General features: G+C 42.6%; 1 protein-coding gene across 2 annotated transcripts in view; it reads left to right on the top strand.

Annotated features, from left to right (window-relative positions):
* ARID5B (AT-rich interaction domain 5B) overlaps positions 1-19,631 on the top strand; it is a gene marked incomplete at its 5' end in the record, with an annotated part of 113,790 nt that overhangs the window by 62,936 nt on the left and 31,223 nt on the right. For both annotated transcript variants that reach the window (XM_080347622.1, XM_080347621.1), the window contains one exon: positions 15,871-15,983. In XM_080347622.1, coding sequence (XP_080203748.1) covers positions 15,871-15,983 — 113 coding nt within the window. The remainder of the gene's footprint in view (positions 1-15,870; positions 15,984-19,631) is intronic.

Here is a 19,631-nt window from a genome sequence, read left to right as displayed (position 1 = left end):
AGAAGACCAGCAGAAATCAGGCAGTAAGCTTGAAACCTTAGCTAAATAATAGGACTAATATACTTGCCACAGTAAATAATAGGACTATAACTCCGCTAAAGCTCTTGATTGACATTGTCTCAAAGTAATTCCTTATGTGAAACAGAAGCCTGAGATAAAATTTCAGACTTAATTTACAGATATTTGAGACGGAGGGAGAAGGGAGTGCATTAATCCTTACCAGAGAAGAAATTCCTGTTCATGTTAGTCTGAAATACTGTCATGTGATGAGTCAGAAAGTTTTTATTGTGCACGTCTTCGGAGGTCAGGGCCGCTGAGCTTTGGCATGCGGACTGAGCAGACAGCGTTTGCAAACCAACACATCCCCTTTTGCTGAGGCCACAGGCATGGAAAGCTTCCTACTTGCCATAGGTGTGCGTGAGTTTCTTTTTTTTAAATGTAAATTTTAGAGGGGACAAGATTATACTTTTGAAATCCTTAGTCATAATGAAAAGATCTCCAGAGGCAGCTGATGAAGACATTCAGAGTGTCTGTTACACTGCATCAAGATTTAGAGTTTCTTGAGTAAATACTGACCAATTTGACCTTTGCTTTTCCTCAGTCAATATTTATCTCTTGGGAAAATGAATCTTCATATTCACCTTAGCTGAAGTCCAAGTATACTTAATAGTGTGCTTGGAAGTCCAGGAGAGGTGCTGATTTGTCTTGTTATTTTTATTTGTTTAAAATTAGATATACAGAAGGTTTGGCAGTGTCAGGTCATGGCTGGTGGGAAGGCTTCTAGGAAAAACCTGGATCTGATGGCAGGCAGAGTGGGCGAATCTGGGAGTGGAGCGATCCCTTAATTGGAAATGGGGATGAGGATTCCCGTACAGTGTGAAAACCCTTCCAGATGCTGTCAGAAGGGGACTGATCAGGATTAGTTAATAAAATTCTTGCTATGTATTTGATCAGGCAGAAAAAGGTGGGTTTTGAGCTTTCTGAACTTCCCACAGTCTTCCAGCAACCTAATCCCGCAAAGCACAGCATCAGGTATTGTGCAGACCTGAAGAAAGGCCCAGCCCAAGAGACTGGTCTGCAGGCAAGGGGACAGTGGCTCGCCAGGCGAGCAGGTGGGCTCCAACACAGCTGGATGATGCTGGGCTCAGCAGCCAGTTGCATCCCCATTGCCTTCTACAGGTCAGTATTAAAGTTGTTCCCCAGCCCTTGCTCCCTGCTGCTGGGCTTGTGAGCCAGGCTTGGAACCCCTACGTGCTCCCAGCTGCTCGAGAGCCAGGGGTTGGTGACTGGGAGCATGGAGCAAATAGTTTGACATGAGCAAGCCATGTCAAATAGGACTGCGATGCCCCCTTTGTCATTTCAGTGGCAGTTTCGGTATTTTGGGGCGCTGGAGCTGCTGGGGGCAGGGTCCTTGGGCAGGGGGTCCTGGCACCTCGCTGCTGCTTCCCTGCCCGGCTGCACTGTGTCTCCTCTTCGCCCATCTCAGCATCACTGGGTGCTGCTGGATAAAGCCTCCTGATGGTAACAGGGGCAACGTTTTGGGGTAGAAAAGGCAATTATGGTGCTTGTGAGCTATGCTGTGAGAGCAGGAGCAACCGGGAGGCAGTGCCTTACAGATATCTGCTTATGCAAATAGAATCATTTGTCTTTTCAAATGTTCATTTTGCCTTTTCTCTGATTATATTTTCTGAGTTTCCATATGTACTTCTTGTGATATTTCAATCTTGTCAAATTAAGAAGAGAAAGCCTTACAATTAGCTTAGGGTATATACCAGATAAAGTAATGTTTGTCATTTTTACTGTGTAATCAGTCAACAATATTACAGATGCCCTGTAAGTTTAAAAAGAAAAAAAAGGTCTGACTTGTTTTTGTGATCTTGTAAGTATCAAAGGTATTTGTTTGGGGAAAAGGCATTGAGAAAGAAGGGAATTTTAAAATTGCACAATTGCAGTTGAAAAACCAGAGCAGGCAACGTCATGTGTTGCTGAAGAGCACGCTGTTTAATTTTATAGTAGCAGTATTTTAAGAATGCTGACGGTACACAGGAAAGAAGTGAATAATTCTTATTGCAAAATCCTGATGGTTTGTTGTATTCACAATGTTAAGACTTAATTGGCCCCGGATTTCTGTCAGGAAAAACAGGACATTTGGAGAATAAAAAAAAAAACAAAAAAGCCAGCTGAAGCAGTAGTGATTTATCAAAGCAACATTCGAATGAAATAAAGATTTGGCATCCTTACTTAGGATAGGCTGGAAAATGCATTTATGTTTTCATGTACCTGTTTTTTTTTTCCTGATGTGCCTGATTGACTTGTTTTAATACCAGTGTTATTTACATTTCAGGGATGGGCCTCTATTATGCAGGAAATTGTCCAAACCCCTACAGCTGTATTTTAAATTGAAATGATTTTTTTTATGAAGTGATTGTGCAGACTTAATTTAGTAATCTATTATTGAATTTATAGGTTCAGGCTGTATAAAGACTTTATATAGAACGAAAATGGGCACGTATGAAGATCTATGCTATATATACACCTGGTTCTGTATATTAAATCTTTTACATATGTTGTCCATTTTCAGAAACAAATAAACTGCTGCTTTTGAAAACTCAGCTTCTCTTCCATATTAGGGAATTCTGCAGTCTCCCTATGTTCCTTAGCTTCAGTATAATGCTAAATCAGTTCGTACATTAGTCTATTTTTAGTTATGAATGAACTTTATGGAGTGCAGCACGCAGAGCGATTTCAGAGATTCTCGCTCATAAAACCCGTGTGTCATGCGCCGCAATTACAGCGGTAAACATCGTGCAAGCTCCGGGCTTCCAGGGGCCCAAGCACAGAAATTTCCAGGAGGGAAAAGCACCCCCAGTCACCCTTTTATACGAAATATTACATGTACAGTAAATCTCATCACATGAAATCAGGTTAAATTTTGTGACCTTGGCTGCGGCGAGCGGGCTGCCTGGCATGGCAGCCGGGTAACACTAGAGGGCAACTGAGAGTTTTCTTTAACCAAGCTGGAGCTGGTTTTAATATCAACTAAATGTTTAAACTCGGTAAGGATTTATTTTCCTGTCTGCAGATTTCGCATGTGTAACCTCTGAGTTTCCATTGACAGCAAATAATAATCCAGCTGAAGTTTCTTCTGGGGGAAAATACAGTGGGAGCAGGTCAGAAGCCTGCTTTTGCCCAAATAAGGCTTTTTTTTGCAGACCCCGTGTGTTAGATAATGATCAACTGACAGTCGGTCATGAGTTAATAATGCTGGATGCTGAAATATGCATACCATGTGGTATACAACAGTTCTGCGGGGAGAGACAAACACAGCTATAATTAGACATCTGAAACACAAGGAAGTGTGTAAATTGTTTAATAGTCCCTCCGCTTAATTCACTCAGATAATTTCCTAAGAACCGGTATTGACAACGAAAGAATATTGCACAACTGACTTGCTGTTTAGTTTAAACCCTGGCCTGTTCAGATAAATTAATGAGTACAGCTCGGTTTTATTTGGATTTTTCCAAGTGCTGAAGAATTACAGGGGCTGTATCACAGAGATGTGCTCAGTTCTGTTTGTGTCGATGTTTGAGACGACTACACTGGATTCATGGGATTTTTACTTGTTTAAAGCTGGGCACGTGATCTTACCATCAGGACTTTAAAAACGTCAATTTTTTTTGGTGTTTTGGCAGTTTTGCAGGTTCCCTTTCTACTCTTACACAATGTGGCAAAGTTATTGGAGTTACCATCACTGCATTGTACTGATGAAAACATGCAGATCCCTCCTCTGCTCAGCAACGCCGAGCAGCATCACCTCCACACCCCAGCATCAAAGCCCCGTGTCAGGTGTACCCCAGGGGTGCCAGGGCTTTGTTCTAAGCTTTTTGCCAAAGCAGGGTTATTCCTGCACCTCTTTATGGCTGTGTGCCTTGCAAGGAGGCACCTGGCAAGGCCCTTGCCAGCTGCTGCTGGGAAAGTTGGTGGTGACCCAGAGAATGATGGGGAGCAGGGTTTGGGCTGAGGCTGCTGCTCCTGTCTCCACCTAAATCTCTGTGTAGTCCTCGTGGTGGTGGCAGCTGGATGTAGGCATCAAGGGGGGAGCTCACTCTCTAAGTTTCTGCATGTCACTTTAGTAATATCTTCATGCAGGTTGATTATGCCTAACAGATTTTGATTACTTTGCAGTGCAATGATCAAGTGCAAAGAAAAAAAATGAAAGGAAATTATAATATTCTTACACTAAAAAAAACCACCCTTACATAATCAGTTATGAATCAGAAATGCAAGAGATTTAAATAATATATTTGCTGTTTTCACATTGTACGTAACTGGATGATCATAGCTTCCTACCTGCTGTTGTCATTACCACAAGCGAGGTCTCAGGAAATTGTCCATTTTTTGCTTCTCACATGAATTTCTGCCTGTTTAGATTCATGCACAGTGTCCACCCTTTACCAGTCAATTAGCCCATCTCATCTGTAAATCTGTGTGGATGTGACTTGCTACGTATCTATTGTATTTCTGAGGTATGTAGGTCACGTCTCCATTGGGCCCTGCTGACTCTGCTAGACAGCAATTTCACAAACGCTGACTTTTACTGGAAAGAAAAGGAAAAATTGCTAGGAATGCCGCCTTAAGATTTTCTATGCATTCGCATTTGCCTCTTGTTTTCTGAAGCCCTCTAATAGGAAGTCTGCCTTGGGTGGTGTTCTGCAGAGTTTTTGATGGGATAGGCTGACTCGCATGGGTTTGCTGTGCATTTCCACTTCTCGCTGCCGTGTTTGAGCTGCTTTTGTTTTGGTTATTACATAATCTCTGTGTGCCCGCTCATTCCTTCCTCTCTTTGCCTTTTTTTTTTTTAAAAAAAAAAGAAAAAGAAAAAAAAAAACAACAAACAGACCATTCTGAGGAGTCAGACTTGCACTTCTTGAGTATTGCTGTGATCCTTTGAGTGTTGCTTGGAGGCTGGAGAACAACTGCAGATTTCTGAGGGAAAGGGAAGCTTGTTGAACCCATGTCTGATCCTGTGGTGCTGCCAAAGCACAAGGTGTTTCATGATGAGATATGACAATTCCTTTGTTCAGAGCTTGAATGCTTCTTTCCCGCTAGTGACAGAGGGAGTCATGCTGGCTTGGTCATGTTCGATGCTTAACACAGGCTCAGCCTGAAAATGTGAATAGCCCCACTGAGGTCATCAGAGGTCTTTGCATGCTCCAGGTCTTTACAAGTCAGGCATGTACTTTGCTGAATCAAGACTACAGCTCCTCATGTGCCTTGTCCTGCACAGCACAGTGCTTTGCTGCATTTGACCCTATACTCAAGCAGTTTCTCACCCGAAGAACCACTGAGTCATCTAATCTGGTATGAACCCCAAGTAGTGGCTCATCGGCCAAAATTACCAGCAAATGCTTTCATCCAGTTCGCCACCTTTTTTCTGAAGGAGAAGGGAAACAGCTGTTTGAGCAAGGACCACAGCCAGACAGCTGGACGCCGGCTCAGTGCAGCCAGCCAGGCTGCTGCGGCCGCCTGCAGCGGCGATGCTCTCCCGGCCGGACCCGGCCCTCGCCGTGGCTGACAGAGACCCTCCAATTGCATACTTTTCTTCCTGCACCATACACACCGGCTTGTGTCTGGCTCAGGCTTTTCCTAAAAGGTCTTCCGAAAGCTGGTCATGTATGTGCCTTTGCATTCGGGCATTAGATCACGTCTGTGTGCTGCAGTGCCCAGGCATACCTGTTCTGAGCACCACACTCGTATTACCTGGTGAAGTCACTTCTCAGTCATTTGTGCTCAAACAGCTTGAATTGTTCAGACCTCCCTCTTGAAGACAGACCTCTCTTTGGCCGCAGCGTCTTCCGGCCAGGGTATATTTAATTTCCAGTGTGGGGAGTGGCCTGTGAAGTGCCACCCTTGACTTGGCCATTGGGACCTGGAGTCCTTGCTCACAGGTGTCATGCTGGAGCTGTACTGAAGAGCTTGCGTGGTCTGTTTTTCCTTCTGATTGCTCGTTTGTATGACTCAGTGTTAGCATTGTGCCAGTCCTTGTGTCAGTGTGAATGTTACTGTCGGGGACCTTATATTTATTTCACTGACAAAAATGTTGAATGCTAGCAAGGCTAAGAGCAACCCCTGTGGAATCCCACCAGAAATATTTTCATTTAATAGAAACTCCCCACTGATGCCTGCTTTTAACTCTATCATTTAGCCAGTTCTTAATCCATTTAATATATGCTTGAATCAAATAATGTAGTGCTGTTTTTTAATCAAAGTGTTATCTAGTATTAAATCAGTTGTCTTAAAGAAATGCAGGTAAGTTCTGTGTGTGCAGCTAGTTTCTCTAACCAAGCTTGTAGTTTCAAGTTATAAAATAAGGTGCTTTGTTTGGTTTTTTTTGTTATTGTTTTAAGATCTGGTTTGTGTAAAACCAAGTCAATTGACTGGCTTTAATTATATTCTTTTGCAAGCATATCATCTGGCTTCTTTGCAAAAATGGAAAAAATATTTACCAAACACCTCTGCTTCTTTTGAATTATTAATAGCAATCTTGTCATCTGTAAGCAGTGATAGGCCTACACTGGATTTTTTATTATTATTATTTTAATTTGTTCTAAGGTCTCCGTGAATGTCCATATTTCTCAGGCATAGATTTTTCTTTGAAGTCTTCAGCTTCCCTTTTCAATTTACCACACTTTGTAATTTCTAACACATTAATAGATTCTGTCTAAAAACAAACAAACAACCCCAAACTTTTTCCATGTTTCTTAAACCCATGTTAGTCAGCAGGACATAAAGAAGCCCAGATCGAGGAAAGGTCTTAGCTTCCAACCATGCTGAAATGAAGAAAACAAGACTCCAAGCCTTGTCCTGAAGCTTGTCCCGTCTTCCATGGAAACGAAAAACATTCAGTTTTTGGCATAACTGGCCAACCTGGTATTTGCAATGCCTGTAACTTTTCTATTAAAAGCAATGCTAGTCTGACCTGTAATTCATGAAAAATACCACCTTTTTGCTTTTTTCAGAGATTGTCTGGTCAGGAGGGGGGTCAAAACAACAGTCTGCAGCAAGTCATATGTCTCCACATTAATCCACACAAGGAAGTGTCTGTTTCACTTATTTCCAAATGAGGAATGTTTTCTTTAGAGAGGTAGCAAATTGATTTTCCCCACATGGAGCATGGGATATCTCATTTCCAAAACAAAACTTTCAGAAATGGCTGCACGAGCCTGCTCTTTCTCCGCGTGTGTTAGAAAGCAGCGTGGACCCTCTGTGTTCCCTGCAAGGTTGTTAGCTGCTGCACTCTGGAGTTTCCAGGGCAGGTCTGGCATGTTGTCGAGGGTTAAGATTGCGGGGTGACAATAAAACCCTGGCAGATGTATTGTCAACCTCCTCTCCCCCACACACTTCCCCCTTTCGCCCCTCTGTCTCCCCCCTTCCACTAAGGACAGGCGATCAGGAGGGAAAAAGAAGGACAGAGAGAAGAGAGCTGGAAAAAATTAAAAGATGTTTTACTAATGCTACCAACAAGAATAGAGAAAATAATACAAAATATACAAAACCAATCTTGAAAGTCTCAGCAACTGCAGAGCCAGCACCCAAAGTCCTGGATTAGACTCCACAGCCAACCAGAGCTGGATTCGGTCTCTCACTAAGCCTCAGTTTGCAGGGACGACTAGCAAGGTCCTCTCCTAATGTCGGCCATAGGGAAAAGGAAAAAAAAGGGACAAGATCCTCGTGATCTCCCATTTTATATGAAGTATTCATGTGAATGGAATGTTATACACAGTTGGTCAGTTTCTTGGTCACTTGTTTCTCGTCGCCCCTCTTGCGAGATGTCCATCCGTGCTTATCAATAAGTTTGCATTCCATTGCTAGGTTTTACCAAAACATGTGTCTGGTTCTCCAGGAAAATGCAGTTAATATGAAGGCTTTAGCTGACAGGCAAAATTCACTGAAAGAGAAACTTGTTTTTAACCAAACCAGGACACATATTCAGTTATAAAGAAAGAAATAAACAAGTGTTTATTAAAACAGCTTTAGTATTGAAATTGTTTTCTCTGCAGCCTGACTAAGCAAGAGGTGTGTGTGTGTTGTGGAGAGGCTGTGTAAGAGCTCTTGTTGTTGGGAGGTGCTCATCCCTGACTTCCAAAGGTGTACTTAGGATCCTGTAGACTTTCTGGCCCTTTGGTGCAGTACCAGCTTGGTTGCAATTTGCTTCTCTTCACCAGCTCTGCTCATTGTGCCTGGGCAATAAATGCCATAGGCCCTCCTTGGACCCTGTTCCCAGGAGGCAGATGCTTTTAAATAAACTTGGACGGGTGAAAGGAAAATAAATTAAATGTGAGATACTGAACTCAGGATGCGGAAAAGGGAATGAGGTGAAGGAGAGAAAACAAAAAGATGGAGGTGATGAGGAAACTGAGGGAGCAGCTGGGACTCCAGAACAGTATGTGAGATTAACTAACCTTTGAACAGTTTTTGGGATTGTGCTTAAATATAGTAATATGCTTTTCTTAACTATCAGATATTGCAGAATGCCAGAAGCCCCCTAGAGAGGTAGGTGTTAAAACCATTAAAACTGTTAACTTTCTATTCATTACATTTTAGAAGGTGCAACGTGTAAGCATGTTTTTCAGCCAAGAGCAAACTTTTGCTGGGCTGCTTTAGGGGTGTCCCCAGCAACCAGCTATTTGCCACCTGCCAGCAGGCATGGTCAGTTCTGGATTTCCTGGAGATCTGGGACCATTCTTCTCACCTTGACTTTGGTTGGGCATCTCCGTATGCCATGTCCAGCTTCTGCTTGTCACCTGATTCATGGTGATCTGTGATCTGACACATCCTGCTGTTTCCACCTGCCTAAGAGGGAAAGTCTCCTAGTCTGTTTTGTATCTACTGATGGTTTTGCAGCTTAGGGCCAAGCAACTTCTTGCACCTTCCAGTGCTCCACCTTAATTCCGGTTTTGTGATTACCTCCCTCTGGTGAATTCCCACCCCTCGAGGTTTAGAGCTCACCAGACCTTTAAGCACACCGTAAACATAGACCCAGGTCTTCCACTGGCCCTTCTTTGCCAGTGGTCGTGGACATTTTTACAAGTTCAGTTGAGTTTTTTGTGTTGTCATACTGTTGCAGTTGGCAAAAATGCTGTTGTTCCTTCCTTTTCCCTCATCCTTGCACAGGATAGGAACATGGTCACAAAACCAACGGGCAGCCAGGATCTGGTTGGCAGTGTAAGTTTTAAGTGCATTAGCAATGCTGAGCAGCTATCTCAGCACGTTGCTCAGCGAAATATGGCAATGACCATCCTTCCTTTCCCTTTTTTCTCCCCCACCTCCCCACCCCCTTTTGAAGTGTTTCTGAGAAACTGGAGTACCCGCAAGCCAGAATCAAAAGTAATATCAGGAAATAGTTATGTAGATCAGAGAAGCCTGGGAAAGGCAAGAACTTTGATCGTGGGCATTACAATTGCTTAGATGTTCTCTAGAATAAGTAATGTTGAGTGAGCAAGAAAAAGGTACATGTTTTAGGCATGAGTACAGTACTGTTTACTTACATGGTTTGTTGAGCAGCCAGCAAGGTCCAAGGTTATTTTGGACTCAGCATGAGTAAGTGATCCAGGTATGACAAATGAGGTAATGCATTCCAGGCTCATTAAAAACTCTTGGCTACACCACTGATTTTGACAAAGTGCCAACATAGCTTGACCTCAGCTGTGTGAAGGCCACTATTTTTTTAACAGCCTTCCTATAACAACACATCTTTTACATCAGCCAAAATATGTGTATCCAGAGAACAGTGCTGTGGGGAGGGTTGAACTCATTGGACTTCCAATGATAATCAGACTTCTAAAAAAAGATAATTATACTGTAACTAACCTGTTAAAGTCAGGTACCTCAAAAATACAGCCATTGTCTCTTATTTGTGCATCTGGGGGTGGCTGTGTGTACATAGTACATTCCATTCTCAGCATGGACATGGCTCAAGCCAGGATGACTTGATAACAAGGAGATGGTAAGTCTGGCAGTCGTTTCCCCTTCCTGGGGTAAAGAAGGTGGCTGGTGGAGGTGCTGTCTTCTTGTGGCAGCTTATGCTTTTCCACCACATGTAGTGTTCAATCACAGCTGACCTCAGCAGCTCCCATTCTTGGGTGCTTCTCTTTCCCCTGCATAGAACCTGCTGTCCTCGGGTTTAACCCCGAGCTGGGAGTTATACTAGGTGGCAAGGCTTGGAGATGCTCCTGTTTTCCCACGTCCTGCTGAGCAGAGAGTGTCCCTGGAAGTCGAGCAGCTGAGGGTGGTAGTGGCAGGAGAGCAGTGACCACAACCTTGGGAATTTTCTGAGTGGGTGGGCAGCGTAGTCATCTCCTGATCACCTGCAATATCCTGATGCTTGCGCAGGCTGATGAGAGAGCTGAAGGGGAAGATGTAATTTTTGAACAATGATGCTGTTTCATGGCTTCATGAACAGAGAAGACCTCTGGCTTCGAGGAAACATCTAGCTAGCGTGAGCAGCATTAACCCTGAGCTCCTCTCTTTTCTGTGGGGCTGTCTTGCTTTATGGGTTGGAGCCTGCTACTGAGCTTATCTCCAATACCTGGTCTTTAATTCTCTGCTGCAGGTGCCTCCGGATTCTCCTTGTTTGATTATGGTGGTCCATAACTCACAAGAACAGGCTTTGGGATCACCAGGTTACCTTCTTCCTGAGGTACATTTCAGTCAGCAAAGATTTGCCAGTCTACATTTACAGACAACCTAACTCGCTGTGCCATGTAAAACACAGGGTTTGCATTTAACCTCTCAGGTGTGAGGGTTTGTAATAAAAACATGCAGGGCATTTCTGGTGTTTTGGCACTGCAGAGCTTAACCACGGTTTGGAGGGAAGAAGGCAAGATACAGGTTTCCATATAAGAATAAAAGTGTTTAAATCTTAACCTTATGTTACTGAGGGCACTTACATTACATCAGGGACTAAATACTTTTGGTTTTTTTAAAGGCAGGTGGGCATGTAAGTGAGGATTTGCACAGAGGAGGTGGCAGTGGCAGCTTCTGCACCTCACCTTCCCTTTCACTTGCTGCTTATGAAGACCATGGCTGTGTGCTCCTCCTTTTGCTCTCCTGAAGGTGCTTCTAGACAAACCAAGGGGTATTGGGAAGGAGCTCAGCATGACTGTGGCCAGGGAAGGTTGTGTGATTCCAAATGAGATATCGGGCTCCCCGTCTCCCTCTCTCACTCCACTGCCACAGGCACAAGCTGTTCCCTCTTCTCTTTTCTCCTGCCCAGTCTTCTTGTGTCCCGCTCAGTCCCAAGTTAACCTTTCATGGTCCTCCGAGAAATGCTGATCCCTCATGTCAAATGGCAAGCAGCAATCTGTGTGTGATTTGCGGTGATTACCTATTTCCAGACAACATCCAGGGACCCTTTCGAACATGGAGGAGACTAAAACATTCCTGTCTCTGTTCAGATTCCTATAAATAATTTTCTTTTGCCTGAAAATTCACAATCGAGATGGCAATAAGATGTATTCCAGAATGGGAAGAGTTGTTAAGATATGGTTGTCATCATGGCTTGTGTAACTGTTGATATTTGTGACATATCCATTTCACACACTTTCACTTAATGAGGAGCACTTCTACCACCAAGTAATAGTCAGCTGAAGAACAAAGTCCACGCCACATGCGTCCTAGTTAATAATCACACCTTTTGTTCTTTGCAGTTACAAATGCTTGCACTTGAATTAGATCTTCGTTCATCTTGGATTCTTCCTTTATTCCTCTTGAAACCCCACATTACAGCCTCAGCGGTGCGAGTGGTGGTGGGTGCATTGCACGGCCAACCAGGCTGGTGGGCTCAGAGGGAAACAAAGAAGCAGCACAACATGCTGGTATAAAACTGGCATCTGAGGAGTGCTGAAACGTCTTTCTGAACTCCTTTTGATGGGTATAGGTAGCAGGCACAATGGTGACATTTATGGGAAAGATAACCAGCCCAAGGTGGGGAGCCCTCATGCTCCTCCAGCTCTCAAAACACGAGGAGCATCAGCTCATATTTTGTGTGTTCTGGAACTGCCTGTGTTCTACCTGGTCATACCTGAAACATGTGCCTGGATTCAGCAGAAGTGGCTTTCCCTGCTTGGCTCTAGATTGCTATTGCTCCTGCAGATTTTGCAGGGAAGACAGTTTCTTGTGCATTGCCATTTTTGAAATGACCTTGCCCTTTGTGATGACTGGCAAACTTGGGATGAGCTGTAATCTCAAGAAGAGGCTCCTCGAGTCAGCAAGGCACAGGCCTGTGTGGGCTTCAAGTAGATGAACGCCCTTTCACTGCCAGAGGTCTGAACTTGGAGGTTTGGGTCATTTCTGTTGTACCAGGTGTACCTCTCTACTTACAGCCCTTCCGTCCATCCGTCCCTGTGTTGAGCAGCAGCAGCAGCTCTGCTCTCCTTGGGTGTTGTCACCTGCAAATTGGAGGAGTGGGGGTGTTCTGGTTTGCATCCCAAACCTTGAGCGCACAGGGCACCTATGCTGTGCTAATATCCATCCTTTGAGTCATACCCAGGTAGATGCAAAACAGTTCCTAGTAGCCCACCAAGGCTCCCAGTGGACATACCAGTAGCTGAGTTTTCCCTCTTTTAGTTAACATCGGGAAGGGAAGGAAAGGGAAGGGAAGGGAAGGGAAGGGAAGGGGGAAATGACAAAAGCAATCATTGTCAAAGACCTGTGAAACCAAGTATTTAAATTAGTAGCATGTCCTATCTCTCATATGTCAGTTTCAGGCACTGAGACCAAAGAGGTGGCAAATAAATACAAACTTTTTTCTGTACTTATTTATTCATTTTTTTCTTTAATTTGCTTTGCTTATGTTCTCACCTTCTGGGAAGGTACAAGTTATCAAGTCTCATTGCCACAAACACTTTGAGAAAATGTGTTTGAAAGGCATGTGCACAAACATGAAGAATTTGAGTTGTTTCAGATATTCTCAGGTAGTCATGCCAGAAGTCCTTTTCCACCAGAAAGCACAAAAAAACATGGGATATTCACTTAGCTGTCCAGTACATACTGAGCATCCAATGTCATCAGGAAAACTGACTAGGACTAGTCCACAACATGTGTGTAAAATTGCTTTAAAATCATTATGAATAACAAATGCAAAAAATCTGCAGTGTGCTCATGAATATGTCATAAACGAAACAAAAGATGGAAAGAGTTAAAACAAGTATGTGACTTGTAAATTATTCCTTTGGTCCTAGTCATATTTCCTAGCTCCAGAGAATAAAATGGATATGGCTGAAGTATAAATAATCTTCAAATAATGCATTTATTTGTAACGATTTAGGGAGCAAATGTTAATGGCTTTGTTTCAAGTGTGACTGGAACTATTTCAAATGTTTTCTCTTATGGAGCAGATACCAGAGGCAGGGACCTTCTCTTCTGGTATTAATTCCAATTGCGGCTTTCTTGTTAATTGTACGTCTGATCTGGAATGGCTTAAAGTGCTTTAAAGTCGCTCGGTGCTGTGTGCGGGACGGTCCCCGTGTGTGCTGCACAGAGACCTTCCCGCTGCGGCTCCCGAGCCACGGGCAGAATGTAAATACCCCATTTCGTGGTGGGTTAGTGCCAGTGCTGCCCTGGAAGGCTCCAAGTCAAACAGCGTTTATATGCAAGCTCAATAGACCTGGAATTCAGGAACAAACACCTTCTTGCTTTTAAAGCTTTTAGCAAAACATGAGGAGTGCTTTATAGTGTGATACAAAGTACAGTGCCAAAATCCAGGATAACAAATATGCTTGGAAAACATTGAGACTTGAACTAGTTGTTTATTAAAAAAAGAAAAAAGAAAAAACAATTCACAAGCAAGTGTATTTGGTCTCAGCTGAACCACATCTCTCTCCGGCCATTTCTCAGACCAGGTCAGAGACCCATTCATCTGAAGGCCGATGTTTTCATGCCAGCATAGTACATTGAGGGAACATTTCTATATTCTTCAGCACCTTTTTAAAGAAGGTGCAACCGGTGGGGCTAACGGTGCTCAAGGACCTGCCCGTCCCATCGCAGAGGTGTGCACAAACCAGTAAGTGCTGGGAAGGCATCAAAGGCGGCGGGTTGAGCGGGGTTTATAACTGGGACCAGGGCTGGCAGCCGGATCCTGGGAGCTCGTCCCACGCTCCCGCCGAGCCGCTCGTTTCTCTTCAGATGAGTAATGGAGCGGCAGGGGGAGGGGAGTTGTAAGCACGGAGCAAATACTCTCAGTGTTCATTTTGTGTAAGACTGACATCCACACCAAGTCGAGGCTTCCAGCGACGTAGTGTGCAGTCACATGCTGTCGCATTCATGAGTACAGATATAAATCAGGCAGATGTTTGTCGACTGGAATGGGTAATAATTTCTTTCTCTCTTTGTTTGATTTTGCATGTTAGCCTCAGATGACAATTTCAGAATTGCTTTCTGCAGTACTTTTCAATGAGCAGAATGTGCTTCACTGGAGATAGATGGAGATATTTCTATAGGGAGATAAACATATTTTTATATAGACACAATTATAGACTTACACACATACGCACATGCATGTATATATATATATATATATATATATATATTTACTGTATGCCAGTGCTGGGGGAAGAAAAAGGATGTGTCTTTTGGACTTTTGGTTTTAAACCCATGGCTTTTCTTTTTCTCTGAACAGACCAAATATGACATTGTTACTCAAACTATAAAATCAAATTAGCACCCTTTATTGTGTTTGCAAACTAATTAAAATGTAGAATGTCCTGAAACCACTGGCTTGCTGTGTGACAAATGTAAGATTAGAAACAATTAGAAGGCACTCAAGAGGTTTGTGGTGTTTAGATTTCTGACGTTGTTCTAATCATCCCTTTAAGTAATGAAAACAATGGTTACCTAGAAATTAAAGGTTTAAAGGAAATTATCTTCTTTGGTACAGTCATTAGTTAATAATTGTTTATAATTTTAAATGTTGCCATAGTAGTCGGAGGCTGATTTTTAAATCTGAAAGCAGGCAGGACACGTAATAATGAGCAAACATCTGCTTCATCTATTATTTCTATATGTGATCGTAATTTATGTTGTAAAACCACTATTGAAAGATGAGTCTGATGTTTTTTGTGATGATCCGTATCCCATTCTACGTATGGCTCAGCACAGTTAGTATTTAGTCACTGTGTTATTTCAGAGCTGTTTTATCTTAAGAATTGGACAAAACTGAAAGTGATTCATGTTAATTTATATGTGTGGTATGTAACCCTTATGAAACAATCAATCACTTATTTCAGTACTTGTCAACTTCCAGAACTAGTTGTTAAGGGGTTTTTTGATCCATTTCAGGACTCGAGGGTAATTTTTTTGAAAAAACTTTTTTAGAAGAACTTTGACAAGAATGACAGGATATATAAACAGTTCTTGGAGCTGCAAGGATTTTAATATTTCAGAACATTTCCAAAACCAGATGTTTCCCAAAGTTGGAAATAGTAGTTAGTACTCTTACTTGAATATTAGAAATAATAATTGCAGCAGGCTGATTAATGCAAAGTTACCTATTAATATTCTATTTTGATCCTTTTTTTGTACCATGGAGAAATATTTGTGCTTTCTCTCTGAGTCCTTCGGAGACCAGTGTTTGCCTTTTTATTAATTAGTTATGTGAAAGTAGAATAGATTAGCCTTGGGGGAGTATTCTATAGAAACATATAGTGTGTCAAGATGTAACCCATGGAGGATGAGAGTCTTGTAATAAGCATTTACTGTAGACAGATTTGTACATTTCTGTGATTGATTGTAGTGGAGTTATTTATTGTGCTTTCAGCTGTTAAGAAGCCAGTATAAGACAATGTGCTCAAATTGTTCTCCATTAATTTTCAGCGCCAAATCTTAAAGGCAGACCGCGCAAAAAGAAGCCTTGCCCACAGAGAAGAGATTCATTAAATGGCATTAAGGATTCCAACAATAATTCTGAAAGCAAAGCTGTTGCCAAGGTAAATCACTTAATAATACTCTTTTCAGTACACTCTCCTTTTTTAGGTACAGCCCTGCCTTTGTTTCCCAGCATGCTGTTTCAAATTTAGAATGTAACTTATTTTCTTGAGGAGATAAATGTAATTTTTTCAGTAGTTTTATTCTTCACTTTAAATAGTGGCTGTGTTCAAAGTTACCAGCAACTATAATCACCTAACAACCTAATGCTATCAGCTTGTTGGTAACTGGTAGTGCTTAAGCTTTCTTGGCATCTAGTGTTAGTTTTCACATTCTGTGACACACAAACATAGTTTGTGACAGTATCTTTGAATTAAAAATAAACCTGGGAGCAGCTCACCCTGTTACAATGTACTTCTAAATATAAGTTTGAAGATAAACAGACTATGAAACAAGAGCCGCTTCAGTAATGGTTTCTAAGAAGCACACACAAACGACATAACCCCAATGTTAAGATATTGACTTTTTTTAAATTAAAAAAAAAAAAATATATATATATATATATAAAGGCAGAAATTCAGTACGAAATTAAAACAAAATCTGGGCTGTTTCTTTAATTCTTAGTGCTGAGCTGCGTGTTCCAGGGTTTGTTGAATAGTGCTTGCTTTTACAGAGTCGTCTGTATGTGCTGCAGTGCTTAGCCCATACTGCAACTAAAAACTGGATCATTGATTTGTGTTTATAGACTTAATCTTTTAGATATTTATGGGTTTGTATGTTTTCCTTAAAATATTTTAAAATTGAGTTTCTGTAGTGTAATTTATATCCTATTTTCTATGTTGTCTGTGTGGTTTTAAATAGGAACTTGGTTTTCTCTTTAAAAAAAAGGGCAGCACAAATGGCTTCTTTCAGGGTGATTTAATTTGAAACTGTAAGATGTGAAGACGGAAAATTACTTAGAGCAGTACTTGTAGATTTTTATCTGAGGCAGAACTCTGTCACTGTGATACTTCTGAGCTAAACAGGTTTGCATAGACTGAATTTTTAGGCCAACTCCTCCTGAATCCATTGTTTCAATAAATTAGATAGATGTGTATCTGAGAAACACTTCCATTGTTGTGACCATCTCTTTAGGAAATACAGTGGATCTATAGATCCGTTTGCATTGGTATTGTTGTAGGCAGTGAATGTCCTGGGAGATTAGGAGGTTAAAGAGGTCAAGTGGAAGTGTTCTGCTCTCAGTTTCTCAGAGGAAGGCAAATTAAATTCCACCTCCTCCTCCTCCCTAGGAGTTCAGTTAAAATTGTGCCTTCTGTTGATGACGATTAAAGAGGCTGAAGTTCATGATGAAGCTCTGCCCTTAAGTCACTGTTTCTTTCTTTCTGTGCCCTATTGTGCGCAGTTGGAGTCTGTACTATCGTGTTAGACAGGCATGGTTGAAGGTGATGGAGCCTGGTGTGTTGAGTTGCGGGGTCCTGCCAGACACTATAGAGTTGCCTGGATGTTTTTGCTCTGTGGAAGAACGTGCAAAATCTGTGGTGTGAAAATGTCTCAATTTGCCTCAGTTTCCCCCTCCCCCAACCCATTTTCATATTAAAATATTACCAGCAAATTGCTGCATGGACCGTGTTGTCAGAGCATCCAGGACTGTAGCATGAGTAGTTCTGCCTCTTCAGTACCTGATATATAGGTATTAGATAATTAAAACCAGCAGTTACACTTCATACCAAATTGTTTATCCTCCCTGGTTATATTTGGGTTCACCCTTCTAGTCAAATGGGAGGATATTTCAGATAAGAAGTTAATTCTGCCTATTTATCTAGTCATACTGTGCTCATCATTGTGCAGATATTAATAGCATTAATTATCTTGGCCAGCTTAATTTCATTATAAATAATAGACATGCTCATGATAAAATGTCCTTGCATGTAGTCACACTGACTTCACCATTGCTTTTCACATCAATCTGCATCTCAGGGCTGTGGATATACTTTAATAAGAGGAGGACAGTGAATCAGAAACCCTCTGCAGCAGAAGTATTGCACTTCATACAGATCCTTCTGGGGAAGGAAGGAAAGAGTATTTGGGGAAGGGGAGAATGGAGATCCACCTATGGTCTTCCAATTGTTGGGAACAGTTGAGATGTTAAGTCATCATCTCAGGCTCCATATTGGGCTTCACTGTCAGTTTTTCTCCTCTGTCCGTACTGCATCTCCAATTAATGCTGACAGCGGGTCCGTGGAGAGCAGGGTTGAACACTGCTAGTGTAAACAGTTCAAATCCACTTCTGTCAGATGCTGAAACATTTTGGCAGCGGTCCTGGCCGTATTCCTGTTCCAGCTAAAATCCCTTTTGACCAGAAGTTCTGCTGCTTTTGTCCTCAGACCGTGGCACCTGGTGTCTGGCAGCAGCCTCATTTCTTGGGAGGCAGGGTGATGGCTCTGATGGAGACACAGTGGCGGTACAGTTTGGGTTGGAAAATGGCAGAAGTGGCATTCTGAAGACTGAGGGTTTGAGCCTGTCAAAGCCAGTGGAAGCCACGTGGTTGTCATGACTTGCTGAATTTCATGTTCCCAGCTGCCAGTGACTAGAAAGCTTTGTACCTTCTTACAACTTAGTTCTCATTAGCCTTGTTTACCTTGAACTATGAGCAGATCGTTTTATGGGCTTTTACTGTTACGTGACACAGAAGAGCGTTTGGTTGGGTAGGAGCAACTCTGAATAAATTCCAGTGTAGGTGGCTTGTTAAAAATAGAGCAATAGCATGACAGACAGTGTTGTCCTGGACTTACAGGTGCTGCCAGGGGAAGTGGGTCTTTTGTGAACCATCTCTTGCTTTTGACGTCCTTGCTGGTCACTGCATCCATTTTAGTACCTCCTGGAGAAGATCCCAGGGGGGTTCCCTTCCAGGCTGGAAATGTTAAAATCACAAGAATACATGGCCTACTGAGGCAGGATCAGCTCTCCTAGAGAGACATATATCAAGCTCTTCTCTCCAAACACTCCCAGGACTCTGGAAGCTTTCATTCTTCACGTGTCGTCAGTGCTGGACATGCTTTTGGGACTTGTAGGCTCCAACATGAGACTCGTCGTACCTGCTTCGAGCTCCCAAAGAGTGTTCGCATCCGAAGTGTGCAGAAGTGCACTGTGGAGCTTCTTAGAACTGGCTGATCTGACCATTTTGAAGAGCTGAAAGGATTAACTTGTTAAATACAGAAATTGTCCCCAAATGAATCTGCTCATTACATCTGCTAGTACAAATGCTAAAGGAAATCTCTCACTTCATTCATACAGAAAAGTTACCAGGATATGCTCTTCTTGTGGCCACAGGTGTCCCGGCGTGCTCTTCAGACCTAGAGATTTATTCTGAGCACCTCAGCCATTATCTGATGGAAACTCTAAAACATGGGTCTGCGGTGGTCTGTGTTATCTGTGACCTCTGGCAGGAGAAGACAGACGCACAGAGGTACCCACGAGTGTTCACTGGCCATTTGGTCCTGGATCATACACCCCTGATGGAACACACAGTAGGAGGTGGTCAGATGTTCCCAGAGCCCATCTCAGAACACCCCCAGCTTATCCACGCCACAGCGCTGGGTTGCCTGTTGAGGCCTTAGCCCTGTTTCCTTTTGGAGGCCTCATACTGAGGCTACAATGAAAGAGCTTTAACTCCTCCTGCAGAAATCGAACTCTTCCTTTGTAATGGAGTC

Source organism: Nesoenas mayeri (assembly GCF_963082525.1).
Source record: "Nesoenas mayeri genome assembly, chromosome: 7".
Lineage (NCBI taxonomy): Eukaryota > Metazoa > Chordata > Aves > Columbiformes > Columbidae > Nesoenas > Nesoenas mayeri.
Note: the sequence above shows the minus strand (reverse complement) of the source record. Positions and strands in the feature narration are given on the sequence as shown.